At 30.8% G+C, this 15247-nt stretch overlaps 1 protein-coding gene across 1 annotated transcript in view; it reads right to left on the reverse strand.

The window, feature by feature from the left end:
* Window positions 1-15247, reverse strand: part of LOC136837117 (relaxin receptor 1-like) — an 89945-nt gene that overhangs the window by 15746 nt on the left and 58952 nt on the right. Inside the window, 5 exon segments of the mRNA XM_067101725.1 lie at window positions 3479-3571; window positions 6442-6513; window positions 12608-12679; window positions 13235-13306; window positions 13506-13577. Of these exon segments, the coding sequence (XP_066957826.1) occupies window positions 3479-3571; window positions 6442-6513; window positions 12608-12679; window positions 13235-13306; window positions 13506-13577 (381 nt within the window).

Consider the following 15247-nt stretch of genomic DNA (forward strand, 5'->3'; position numbering starts at 1 on the left):
AAGGAGATTATTAATCTGTATAAAAGTGAGATTATTAATTTTTATAAAAGGGAGATTATTAATCTGTATAAAGGGAGATTATTAATCCGTATAAAAGGGAGATTATTAATCCTACAAATGGAGATTATTAATCTGTATAAGAGGGAGATTATTAATCTGTATAAAAGTAGATTATTAATCTGTATAAAGGCAGATTATTAATCTGTATAAAGGGAGATAATTAATGTTTATAAAGGGAGATTATTAATCTGTATAAAAGGGAGATTATTAATCCTACAAATGGAGAGTATTAACCTGTCTAAAGGGAGATTATTCATCTTAGTAAAATTAAATTATCACTCTGTATAAAGAGAGATTCTTTTGTTATTCTATGTTCTTATTTTCATTATGTATTACCTCACATGCGAAACAATATTCGTTTCATTTCAGGTAAAACTCTTGTAATTCCCAACAGTCCTCTTCCACGGTTCCTTCCAAAGTTACTACCCTTCAATATAAGTGATAAATATCCCTTTATACACAGTAATAATCTCCCTGTATACAGGTTAATCTCCCTTTGTACAGATTAATAATCTCCGTTTATACATATTAACAATTTCCCTTTATAAAGATTATTAATCTCCCTTTATAAAGATTAGTAACCTCTCATTATACAGACTAATAATCTCCTTTACAATGATTAATAATCTCTCTTTATACAGAATAATAATCTCCCTTTATACAGATGAATAATCTCCCTTTATATAGATCATAAATTTCCGTTTATACAGATTACTAATCTTCCTTTTATACAGATCAATAATCTCCCTTTATAAATATTAACAGTCACCTTTTATAAAGATTAATAATCTCCCTTATACGCAGTAATAATCTCCCTTTGCACAGATTAATAGTCTCCCTTTATACAGAAGAATAATTTTTCTTAATACAGGTTAATAATCTACCTTTATATATATTATATATATATATATATATATATATATATATATATATATATATATATATATATATATATATATATTGATAATCTCCCTTTATACAGATTAATAATCCCCCTTTATGCAGATTAATTATTTCCCTTTATACAGTGTAATAATCTCCCTTTATACTTAGTAATAATCTCCATTTATATAGTGTAGTAATAATCTCCATTTACATGGTGTAATAATCTCCCTTTATACAGAGTAATAATCTCCACTTATAGAGTAGTAATTTCTATTTGTCCGGAATAATAATCTCCATTTATACCGAGTAATAATTTCCCTTTATACAGATTAATAATCTCCCTTTATACAAATTAATAATCTCCCTTTATACAGCTTAATAATCCGCCTTTATACACAGTAATAATCTCCCTTACACAAATTAATAGTCTTTCCTTTATACAGAATAATAATCCCCTTTCATATAGGTTAATACTCTACCTTTATACAGAGTAATAAGCCACCTTTATACATATTAATGATCTCACTTTATACAGATTAGTAATATCCCTTTATACAGTGTAATAATCTCCCTTTATACAGGGTAATAATCTCCATTTATACACAATAATGATCTCTCTTTATAGAGTAATAATCTCCATTTGTACAGAATAATAATCTCCCTTTACGCAGAGTAATAATCTCCGTTTACAAAGTAATAATCTTCCCATCTTCCCGCCGGACCACGGTCCCATTTTCATAGTCTAGACAGTTTTATTAGCTTTTTATCCGCGTCATGATGTCGAAACAAAAAGAAATTGAGGAAATGAAGGAAAAATAGCGTATTTGCTTCAGTGTTTTCGCTTTTCATTCGTACATAAAGTATAAAATCATTTTCATGGCAAATAAGGTCTTTTATTAGTTCATACGATTACCATACAACATGTTCCCCCGGGGCATTTCAGTTTTATAATTGCAGCAGTGTTCCTGTTGCATCATAATTTTTATTTCATCTTTTGTTTTTATATTACTCTTGTATCATAATATATATATATATATATATATATATATATATATATATATATATATATATATATATATATATATATATATATATATATATATATATATATATATATAATTATAGCCCCGTGATTATATTTATCATTTGATCAGTTCCAGTTGTTTCATTTCTGCTAATTATAGGTTATGTGCTATTGCATATGAGAAGTGAAATAAAATGTTAAGTTCTGATATCCATTTTTAGTTTTCTGTAAAAGAAAACTATTAAGCCGGCTTTGTCTATCCGTCCGCACTTTATTCTGTCCGCACTTTTTCTGTCCGCCCTCAGATCTTAAAAACTACTGAGTCTAGAGGGCTGCAAATTGGTACGTTGATCACCCACCCTCCAATCATCAAATATACTAAATTGCAGCCTTCTAGCCTCAGTAGTTTTTATTTTATTTAAGGTTAAAATTAGCCGTAACTGTGCTTCTGGCAACTATGTAGGATAGGCCACCACCGGGCCATGGTTAAAGTTTCATGGGCCGCGGCTCATACAGCATTATACCGAGACCACCGAAAGATAGATCTCTTGTCGGTGGCCTAGATAATACGCTGTAGTGGTTGTACAGAAAACTCGATTGGGCCAAAGAAACTTCGGCGCATTTTTTTACTTGTTTTATCATGTCCTTCTTCTGTAGGAATTGCTACATATCTTGACCTTCGCTCGATCGTTTTTTCTCATAAAACAGACATTTCGTTTATACAAAAATATTAGGAGTAATAAGCGACTATTATTATCAGAAACATATGCTAAATCCTCTATTTTTTTTTTTTTGTGACCGGTATGTAGGAAAATTTTGCCAACCTTAAAATTATTGATCTAAAAACTTTGTAATAATAGAAAATCATATATTCTTGTTCGTAAGTGTCTTTCACAAATATAAAATACTGCATCTTTAGTATTTTCATAAATCTATCGTATGTTCAATCAGCACACATATGACTGTGTCTGCCATACATGCACTCTAAACATATTTTTTTTTTTTATATCAGTTTTAATCAATAATAATGAATTATCCTGGGTACTGTGACTTAAAATACCGTATCCAAGAACTATTCATACTACTACAGATGCGAGACTTCGTGTAAATTGTAATATGAACTAAATGACTTAGAAGACATTATCGTGCGTTCGTTAAAAGAGAATATTCTCTGTTATCAGTTCTTGCTGAAAATAGAGGCTAGAAACGTCTGAATACTAAAGAAATTAATAAAGTCTTATTACTATTTTTGTTAATTTGTAGGTGCGATTCATTGATGATAAAAGTACCATTGTATCGTACTACTAATATTACGTGCCTCAATTATCTTTCTGAATAAAGTTGAATAAATCTCTGCCTACTTAACCTTTATCTGGATTAACACCTCGGTTATATGTATAACACTTTGTCACGAAACCCGAGAGTAATATGCCCGCAATTTCTTTCAGAGAATTTTTTGCTAATCATTATAGAATTTCCTCATGCCAATACGAATAAACTAATACTTACATGTGCTGGATTTCGGGAATGAGTTCGTCGTCCCTCTGGTGAGTAGATAAATTGTACAGAACGCCAGCAGGAAGCTCAATGCCATCAAGACTCCTGATGAAATAGATAAATATGTATTAACGACCCTGGAAAAATTTCAGCCTTCTCTTCAGTATTGTACAAACTCTCTTGCTTCCTAGATACTGGGGCATCAACTTTCCAGTTCCTCTTTCACTCCATTATCCACGAGTTTCCGGGTCATCCTATCTTCCATCCTCCCAATTCTTCCGAATTATAATTGTATTTTCACCAACCGGTCATCCTCCATTCTCTTCAAACAACTGAACCATTTCAAAACACTGCTTCATCCTTTCATCTACGACAATTCATTCACTACTTCCTAAATGTAGCTTCACATTTCTCACTCTTTCAGTTTTTCTTATAACACAAATGTTACGTCAGCAGTTCATGTCCATGAACAATTTTTTTTATTCACATTTGACACCATCAGCACTTCCTGTCTATAAATGCTTGTATCTTTCAATTGCATTTGACAACCAGACTTCACTTCCTTGAGAAAAGTTAGTGCAACAGTCTCTTTGTACATTTAACCATGTTTTTCATAGATTCCAATTTTCATCTAAATTCTCTGAACACTAATTTTTTTTCATTCACATTTGATACCGTCAACCCTTCTTGTCTATTTATGCTTTTATCTTTCAGTTACATTTGACAACCAGACTTCACTTCCGTAGAGAAAAGTTAGTGCAATAGAAACTTTGTACATTTAACCTTGTCTTTCATAGATTTCACTTGTCCTCTGAATTCTATGATAACTAACTTTGTTTTCATTCACATTTGATACCGTCAACACTTTTTGTCTATAAATATTTTTATCTTTTAATTTTTTCCCCTGAATTCTATGAACACTATTTTTTTTTCATTCACATTTGATACCGTCATCACTTCTTGTCTATAAATATTTTTATCTTTCAATTAAATTTGACAACCAAGAGTTCACTTCCATAGACAAAGGTTAGTGCAATAGTCAGTTTGTACATTTAACCTTGTCTTTCATAGATTCCAATTTTCCTCTGAATTCTATGAACACTAACATTTTTTTTTTTTATCCACATTTGATAACGCCAACACTTCTTGTCTATAAATACTTTTATCTTTCAACTACATTTGACAACCAGACTTCACCTACATAGAGAAAAGTTAGTGCAATACTCTCTTTGTACATTTAACGATGTCTTTCATAGATTCCACTTTTCCTCTGAATTCTATGAACACTAACCATCCATTTCATTTTTTCATTCACTTGTGATACCGTCAGCACTTCTTGTCTACAAATACAGTACTTTTGTCCTTCAATTACATTTGACAACCAGGTTTCATTTCCATAGACAAAAGTTAGTGCAATAGTCCTTTTGCACAGTTGATTTTACCTTTCATAGATTCCAAATTTCCTCTGAATTCTATGAACACTAACTTTTGTTTCATTCACATTTGATACCGTCAATACTTATTGTCTATAAATACTTTGACCTTGCAGTTACATTTGTCAACCAGACTGCACTTCCGTAGAGAAAAGTTAGTGCAATAGTTCTTTTGTACATTTAACTTTGTCTTTCATAGATTCCAGTTTTCCTCTGAATTCTATGAATACTAATTTTGTTTTCATTCACATTAGATACCGTGAACACTTCTTGTCTATAAATATTTTTGTCTTTCAGTTAAATTTGACAACCAAGACTTCACTTCCATAAAGAAGAGTTGGTGAAATAGTCCCTTGTCTTTCATAGATTCCAATTTTCCTCTTAATTCTATGAACAATAACATTTTTTTTATTCACATTTGATAACGCCAACATTTTTTTCCTATAAATGCTTTATCTTTCAATTTCATTTGATAACCAGACTTCACTTCCACAGACAAAAGTTAGTGCAATATATACTTTTCCTACTAAGCGTGTTGTTTCGCCCACTCTGGCTCACCTCTTCTCTTATTCTATCATTTTCGATATATTTACTCACATTTACACTTCCTGGATCTCATTAACCTTTGCATCCTTTACTCTTGTTCGTATTTAGTCTCGACCCCTTTTTCAAACCCTTTCGAACTTGAGCATCAATCTCTGCAGTTTCTCTTCGTATCCCCAATTACTGTAGCACCGTATTGTCTGCGAACATCAGTCATTCTGCATTCCATATTACAATTTAATACCTGTTTCTACCGTTCTTTCTAGAACTTCTTGCATTACTTCATCCACCAAGATAAGAAACAGACAAGGAAACATAACACAGCCTTATGTCACCTCAGTTTTTACATCGAACCAGTCACTTACCCTCCTATAAATATGTTTTAATTCTATGATAGAAAACGTTTTGGTAACTTTCAGTCATTTTCCCTCGCCAACAAGCATCCTCAGTACTCTCCACAATGCCTCTCAATCAGTTATATAATTGGCTTTCTCTTGGTTCATTTATCCCACTTACAGATAATTTTTGTTTGCTCAGTACCTTTACAGCTATATCTCACCCCTTCCCTTCAAACTTGAGTTATCACGTACCTTAATTTTAGTTTTCTATAAAAGAAAGCTATTGTGCTGGCTTCGTCTGCCCGTCCGCACTTTTTTTCTGTCCACCTTCAGATCTTGAAAACTACTGAGGCTAGAGGGCTGCAAGTTGATATGTTGATCATCCACCCTCCAATCATCAAACATACCGAATTGCAGTCCTCTAGCCTCCGTAGTTTTTATTTTATTTAAGGTTAAAGTTAGCCATAATCGTGCTTCTGGCAACGATACAGCATTACACCGAGACCACCGAAAGATAGATTTATTTTCGGTGGCCTTGATTATAAGCTGCGGCGGCTGCACAGAAAATTCTATTGTACCGAAGAAACTTCGGCGCATCTTTTTTACTTATTAGTTATTTTCACAAAAGAAAATAAGTTTCCCATACTTAATGTTTACTTACAGAGACATTAAACTCGGAAGGTTTTTAATCGTCGTGTCCGCAACGGTCATAAGTGGATTTCCTTGGAGGTTTCTGTAAAGAAACAAAATTCCTTTTAATTCCCTAGATAATTTTTTAGGAGATATTACATAGCCATAAGTTAGTCCGCTGCAATAAGAATAACGAAAAATGTATTTATTCCTCTGAAATCTCACATAGATTTGGATTCATAGAAATTGTTCATTTACTTCACTGTGCCCATCAATAAATTTCAATAACATAGCTTTGAATATTATAGATACGATATTCATCGACAGATTAAATAGAATGGGGAAAATGTATGATGTTCTGATGACTCTGATTTTTTAATTCGGAGGGGAAGCCTGCGAGGGAGATAAGCAAGGTTATATATATATATATATATATATATATATATATATATATATATATATATATATATATATATATATATATATATATATATATATATATATATATATATATATATATATATATATATATTTATTTATTTATATATATAATACATACATACGTATATACATACATATACATATATGTATATATACGTCTGTATATGTATGTATATGTATACGGTATATATATACATATATAAACCCATCCTATAATTAGGATAGATATTCCAATTACACTGCGTCGACATGACCCAAAATGCAAATGTAGATCACTGCCAATGAAGAACGTACAAAGCAAGGAGAAGGTACGACGTAACAAAGCATCCTCACGGGATGCCACCTTGCAGCATCTCCTCATTGATCTGCCGAACAATATATAAAGGCTCCCTATAACCATGAAAGGATATTTGCGGGGAAATTAGGCACAGGTGAGATAGAACACCTGACATTCACCTGGAGTTAATAGTGGAGACATGGAGACTGAATTCGAAATAGATTATTAGTGCCGAGGAGGGAGGAACGGCATTTGTATCTGCAAGGATGTATTGGATGTATGTGTGTATATATATATATATATATATATATATACGGGATGCCACCTATGCAACATCTCCTATGATCTATATAACAATATATATATTTATGGTATATTTATAAATGTATACAAAGTACCATAAATAAGGACGGGCGGCGTATTCTATATATATAATTATATATATATATAGGTGAGATAGTAATAAACTCTGCCCCTTAGCATCTCATTCTTCTGCTTTCTGCATACGCTTGTCACTACAAAGTCTTAGATCCATGGACAAGAAATAGAAGTTATTATGATGCCTGGAGGGGAAAGGAAACGCATCCCATAATGTATCTGCATTTGCCAGGACGAGAAGGATTAAAGCCTATCGCCGCTCGTACGTATGTATACATGTCCAATTCAGATATACTCGTATATTTACTGGAGGAGGAATAGACCCATCCTCGCCATATAGCCAATGGCCAATTGTTTTTATTGTTTTATAGGCAGAAATATAAACATGTGTGTATATATGTATATATGTGTATATATGTGTATATATATATATATAAAGAGAGATAGATAGATGGATAGACAGATAGATAAATAGACAGATATGATATGAAGAAACGGCACAATAATATAAATGAAACGAAGTAAGAATGATAGGTCATTACACTCTTTTCGAATAATAATGGTTTTGGTCCCAGGCAGGCACCCCAATCAATCAAGGAGGTTTCAAATGACGAGTTAGGCTACGTTGTTTGTTTGTTCTCTTAACATTATTCAATGTCATATCTTGTTAAGTGGAAAGTCAGCTGTCATACACATGATTATGGACCAAGTGAGATTGTCAGTAAGACCGTTACTTTGTACACACTGAAACTAATGACCATCTCAAGGGGCAATCGAAACTCAAAGATGATGTTTTTGAGTATAAACAGAGAAAAGACGAAACGGATAATTCACAAAACAATGGCCGTTACTAAATAATTTTATTCCAGGAACTGAACGCAGTTTTAGTGAATTAAAAAATACAGTTATCGATGATAGAGACACTTGAATAACAAAAACAAAAAAAGCACGCTACGGAGATCGTTAAACATGTATTTGCTAATGGATAATTTTCTTTTAAAAAATCATAAGATAACAAAAATGGAAAAAAGTAAAGTGAATCGCGAAAATACATTTATTGACAACAAAAATATTGGAATAAAGACTTGCTAATGGATCATTTTCTTTAAAAAATCATAAAATAAAAAAAAAATTATAAAAAAAGAGTACAGTGGGAAGAGAAAACGTTGACATTTACTAATTAAATTTATTCTGGTTAATGAACACAATTTCTGTGATCGGGTATATACATTTATTGACAAAAAATATACAGGAATAAAAGTCAATTATATCCTGCTTTCTACGAAGTTAAATCGATAATAAAGTATTTGCTTATGCAAAATTTCCTTTAAAAAATCCTAAAATAAAAAAAACACACTGTGGGAAGAGGAAACGTTGTCGTTTACTAAACAAATTTATTCCGGTAACTGAACGCAAATTTGGTGAATGAAAAAATACATTTATTGACAATAATATACTAGAATAAAAGACAATCATATCCTGCATTCTACGAAGTAAAATCGATAATAAAGCATTTGCTAGTGCAACATTTCGTTTAAAAACTCGTAAAATAAAAAAATAAAAAAGGAGTACAGTGGGAAGAGAAAATGTTGACGTTTACTAAGAAAATTTATTCTGGTTAATGAACACAATTTCTGTGATCGAGAAAATACGTTTATTGAAAAAAAAATATATACAGGAATAAAAGTAAATTATATCCTGCATTCTACGAAGTAAAATCGATAATTGCTAGTGCAACAATTCGTTTAAAAAATCCTAAAATTAAACAAAAATAAAAAAAGAGAGTACAGTGGGAAGAAAAAACGTTGCCGTTTACCAAACAAAATTTATTCCGGTGACTGAACACAAATTTTGTGATCGGGAAAATACAGTTATTAACAAAAAAATATACTCAAATAAAAGTCAATCATATCCTGCATTCTACGAAGTAAAATCGATAAGAATGCATTTGCTAATGCAACATTTCATTTTAAAAATCCCAAAATTAAAAATTCAAAAAATGAAATAAGAGTACAGTGGGAAGAGAAAACGTTGACATTTACTAAGCAAATGTATTCCGGTAACTGAACGCAAAATAAGCGAACGGGTAAATAACGTTTATCGACAACAGACACACTGTAATAAAAGTGAATCATATCCTGCATTCTGCGAAGTAAAATCGATCAAAATTAATTCGCTAATGAAACATTTCCTTTAAAAAGTCGCAAAATAAAAAGTAAATAATAAAAAAAGAGTACAGCGAAAAGAGAAAACGGCTTTGGAAGTTTCGACATGGTCAAAGTGAATGGAATTTTCCATGCATGAGTGAGTATGTATTCGGAGATGGAGCGGAACTCTGAGGAAGACGCTATCCGAAGGAAAGATTTTCTTATTTTTCATGCATATTTTACGTCCTGCTTCTAGTCTGTTTGACTTATACTCGTATAGCCTATATATATTCTTCTTCAACTTACTGCAAATTTTTTTTTTTTTTTTCATGTATATTTCCTGTTTTTTAATATATTTGACTTACATATATTTTTCCTCAATATATTGCTCTAAAATGTTTTTTTCTTGAGTATTTTATTTCCTGCTTCCAGTCTATTTGATTTATACTCGTATACATACTTTCCTTCAACTTACTGCAAAAGCACTATTTTTTTTTATGCATGTCATATATCCTGTTTTTAGTATATTTGACTTACATATATTTTTCCTCAATATATTGCTCTAAAATGTTTTTTTTTTTTTAGTATTTTATTTCCTGCTTCCAGTCTATTTGATTTATACTCGTATATATACATCCTTCAACTTATTGCAAATCATTTTTTTTATGCATGTATTTTATTTATATTTATTTGTCCTCAATATATTCCTCTAAAATGCTTTTTTATCAGTATTTTATATCCTGCTTCCAGTCTATTTGACTTATACTCGTATATATATTTTTCTTCAACTTACTGCAAAAAAATTTTTTATGCATGTTATATTTCTTGTGTTCAGTCTAATTGACTTACACTGTACATATTTTTCCTCAGTATGTTGCTCATAAATGTTTTTTTATGAGTATTTCATTTCCTGTTTCCAGTCTATATATATATATATATATATATATATATATATATATATATATATATATATATATATATATATATATATATATATATATATATATATATATATATATATATATATATATATATATATATATATATATATATATATATATGTATATATATATATATATATATATATATATATATATATATATATATATATATATATATATATATATATATATATATATATATATATATATATATATTCCTTTAACATATTGCTCAGAAATGTTTATCAAGCATTTTTTTTCCTGTTATCAGTCTATTTGGCACACACACACAAACACACACACACACACACACACACACACACACATATATATATATATATATATATATATATATATATATATATATATATATATATATATATATATATATATATATATATATATATATATATATATATATATATATATATATATATATATATATATATATATATATATATATATATATATATATATATATATATATATATATATTCCTTCAATAGATTGCTTAAAAATGTTTTTATTCATGTTTTATTTCCTGTTTTCGAATTGTTTTGACCTTTACATAATTTTTACTTCATCATTTTGTTCTCGTGTGTTTTTCTTTAAGTTGAGCATTCTCTGAAACAGTTTTATTTTAGGAAAAGCTGGATTACCCTCCAAATTTCTGTTTTTTTAGGGCTAAAAGTTTATGGAAGAATAGCCCATTGGATATAACAATATCGGGGTGCATTTTCCCGGAGACGTAACCGAGCACCAGGAACGTCCCCTAAAAAAACCGGACGCCATATCTTAAAAACTAAGAATTTCATTGAAAATATTCTCATTATGTTTTCCACACCCAAATTACATTAAATGTACTTATCTAACCTAACGTAATCTAGGGACAGAGCAGAAAAACCGGGGCTGGTGCAATGCTAGCATACATCTCAGGAATTTGCTATTGGGGCTTCAATATTATCATAATTCAATAGCATGGAAGACAACTTTCATATCCGGATCAGAGTTGCTAATAAACGCCTTTTAAGAATTATCATAAGGAATAGCATAAAGGTTTTTAAAATCCTTTTAGTAAACTTTATGAGAGAGAACATTCGGTTTTTATCAAATCCATTATTCGGTTGTACCACGTATCTAATTTCGGCTCCCTCTTTTTAAAGAGCAGAGGCGGTGAACTTAGTGCTGTCTTATCTGATGCCACATTTTTGTTTTACATTTGCGATCGTTTCCAGCATATCTCGCCGATGCAGAGGCATTTTTCAAAACGAAATGCCATTTTTATTATTCAGGAGATGAACCCTATGCATATGGAACAGGCTTTCAGGGGCCACTGACTTGAAATTCAAGTTTCCAAAGAACACGGTGTTCATTCGAAAGACGTATCGAAGATCAACAGAAAATTGAATTTAAGAACCTCGCCTAGGCTTCTCTCTGCATCTTCACAAGAGTAAGCTACAATTATCATTTAAAATCGAATTATACACACACACTCACACACACACACACACACACACACACACACACATATATATATATATATATATATATATATATATATATATATATATATATATATATATATATATATATATATATTTATATATATATATATTTATATATATATATATTTTATTTATCTTGGAGGTTTTATAATTATATATAACATATATATATAATAGATATGTATGTACACACACACACACACACACTTTAGATGCACAAGATTTGCAACAAATTTTATTTATCTTAGGTTTTACATAGTAGATATATATGTATGTATATATATATATATATATATATATATATATATATATATATATATATATATATATATATATATATATATATATTATGCGTCTGTCTCCTCGAAAACCTCCAAGATAAATAAAATCTGTTGCAAATCTTGTGCCTCTAACGAGATACCCGGACAAGAGTCACCGCGTATTAATGGAGAGAACGCTGCTAATGGCCAAATGCGGGCATACTTAACAAAAATCATAATATACTCACAAACTCTTTAGACTCTCGAGGCCAAGAAATGCATCAACGGAGAGGCTCCGAATCTGGTTGTTGTTCAGCTCTCTGGAAATGAGGAGAAGCAATTTGAGTATTATAATGTTTGGGCTGTATTTCAATTACGTTTTAATGTTTATTTTCCCCAGGCTTTAAAACTTTGCCTGCATAATTAATTTTATTCTGATTAAATAAAGTTATATTAATCGTTCTGAATTGCAATTTTCACATTATGGACTTTAGACTTAATATACTCTTTAATATAAAAAATTTAGATAGATGATTAATGGAATGGCCATTTTTACCATAAATTTTTGTTGATGGGCAAAATGGATGCAAAATTATATTCTGCAGAATATATGGTGATGGAGCAAAATGCCGCAGTCTTTACTCTCTCTCTCTCTCTCTCTCTCTCTCTCTCTCTCTCTCTCTCTCTCTCTCTCTCTCTCTCTTTTATTTTCTAGGAAAATTAATAGCTTCCTTTCAGCATAACGTATTCTGGCTGAAAAAATCAGCATTCCTCTCTCTCTCTCTCTCTCTCTCTCTCTCTCTCTCTCTCTCTCTCTCTCTCTCTCTCTCTCTCTCTCTGTGAATACATCAGGGTACAAAATTTCATTTACTTACAAATCCACCAAACTCGTTTGATCCCTGAAGGCTCCTGGGTCAATACTTGTTATGGTGTTATCCCGAAGGTAACTGAAAATATTAAAAGTTGTCTCTTTGATAGCAGTCAAGGTGAACAGGTATATGTATAGGTATATGTATATATATATATATATATATATATATATATATATATATATATATATATATATATATATATATATATATATATATATATATAAAGAAATTTGACATTTCGTTTACAATAGTTACAATATAAGGTCAGCCTTACAGAGCAATTAATCCGGAGAGCCCCTCGAGTGAAGAAATCGTCAGCGCCCTTATGATATTATTTTCCAGGAATCTGTAAGAAGAGAAGAGTAATATTAGCAGTTTATAAGATTAAATGTATTCTCGAATCTTGGATTTTGTATATTATCAATCCTTTCGTGAGAATTTTTAATGTAATTTATTTATTTTCTTCCTATTATAAAAACAAGATACGAAAGGTTAGGTTCACTTGTACGCGTCTTGTAAGAAATTGCTATAACATCAAAAACTTAATAAAAATTAGTCTTAAATATATAGTTATCGTTTCCTTTTTTATATATAGGATTCTAAACAACAGGTTTAAGTAAAATATATTACAGCCAATTTATTTACGATGACTATTCCCAACTATTTTTGTCAATAAGTATAATATGAGGTAACTAAGATTAAATATTTCTTTGCCATCTAGTATCAACATATGTTTAATATGTGGATTTGTGTGGGTTAACATGATAATCTCTTCCTTGCCTTCTCGATAGGTTGAGGCAATATCACACAAAACAGTAATATATCCACACTGGATGTCACATCAGTTAAGCCAATAAGTATTGCAGCCAACAGGATTTTGATAATCAACAGATGATAATCAATGAATATAAAAGGAGTTATGCACGGTGATTTATTATTGACATCTTGTTTCAGCAAAGTACCAAGTCAGCCTCCATCACTCTCCATTATGTATGGTGAAAGAGACACATCTTGATATTTAGCCAATTATTATTACTTCAGAACATGAACCTTATCCATATGGAACAAGCCCACAGGGGCCATTGACTTGAAATTCAGGCTTCCAGAGAATATGGTGTTCAGTTGAAAGAAGTAACAGAAGGTAATGGGAAATAAAAACGGAAATTAGTTTTTAGAAAATAAAAAAATGAAAAATGAATCAACAAATTAATAAATTGGAAGATAAAAGTGTAAGTGAATTAATAAAATACGAGGAGAATTGATTTTGGGTAGCAATGTGGTTGCATCTTCGCTTGAACTTATGAGGTTCCAGCGGCACAGCCTCAGAGAGACTGTGCCACAGTCCAACGGTGTGAGGAATAAAGGACTTCTAGAACTGAGAAGTTCGACATCGAGGCACATTTACTGCATATTTTCGCTGCTGTTCAGCAAATCTGGTCGTTCTTGTCAGGAAGAGAGGATAAACGGGAGGTCAGTGACAAAATCACAGTCGATGCAGATAAATCACAAAATTGAAAAAAAAAAAATGCATATTCGACACTTTGCCGGAAAAGAGACGGTGTGATCAAAAGAGGCACATTTCAAATTTTGGAAGACCAAGGAAAGAGAGAGAAAAAGAATATCGAGAACCGCAGGGAAACGGATAAAACAAAACGACAACGAAGAACGCCCGTGGACGACATAACTGTCTTGTAAGCAAAGGGGGCAAGAAACAAGACAAAAAAAAAAAAAAAAAAAAAGAATTTGCACATTTTATATTTCCCTTCCTTTCATAAGCAAAGTGAGCTGGGGTTTACATCACTTGATGAATCATTTCTCCAACTTTAAGATATGTTCAGTGACTCTGAATCATTGCTTTTGCCTTTTAAAAATATTGCTAATTTGAATACACGTAACTTATTGCAGATTTTTTCCGAGAAACGAAAACTAAAAAAAACGGAAAACGAAAACTGAAAAAAACGGAAAACTCTCATTGAAATATACCAATAGCGAAAATATATATACAGCCGGCTGTAA

This window comes from Macrobrachium rosenbergii, chromosome 57 (genome assembly GCF_040412425.1).
Source record: "Macrobrachium rosenbergii isolate ZJJX-2024 chromosome 57, ASM4041242v1, whole genome shotgun sequence".
NCBI lineage: Eukaryota > Metazoa > Arthropoda > Malacostraca > Decapoda > Palaemonidae > Macrobrachium > Macrobrachium rosenbergii.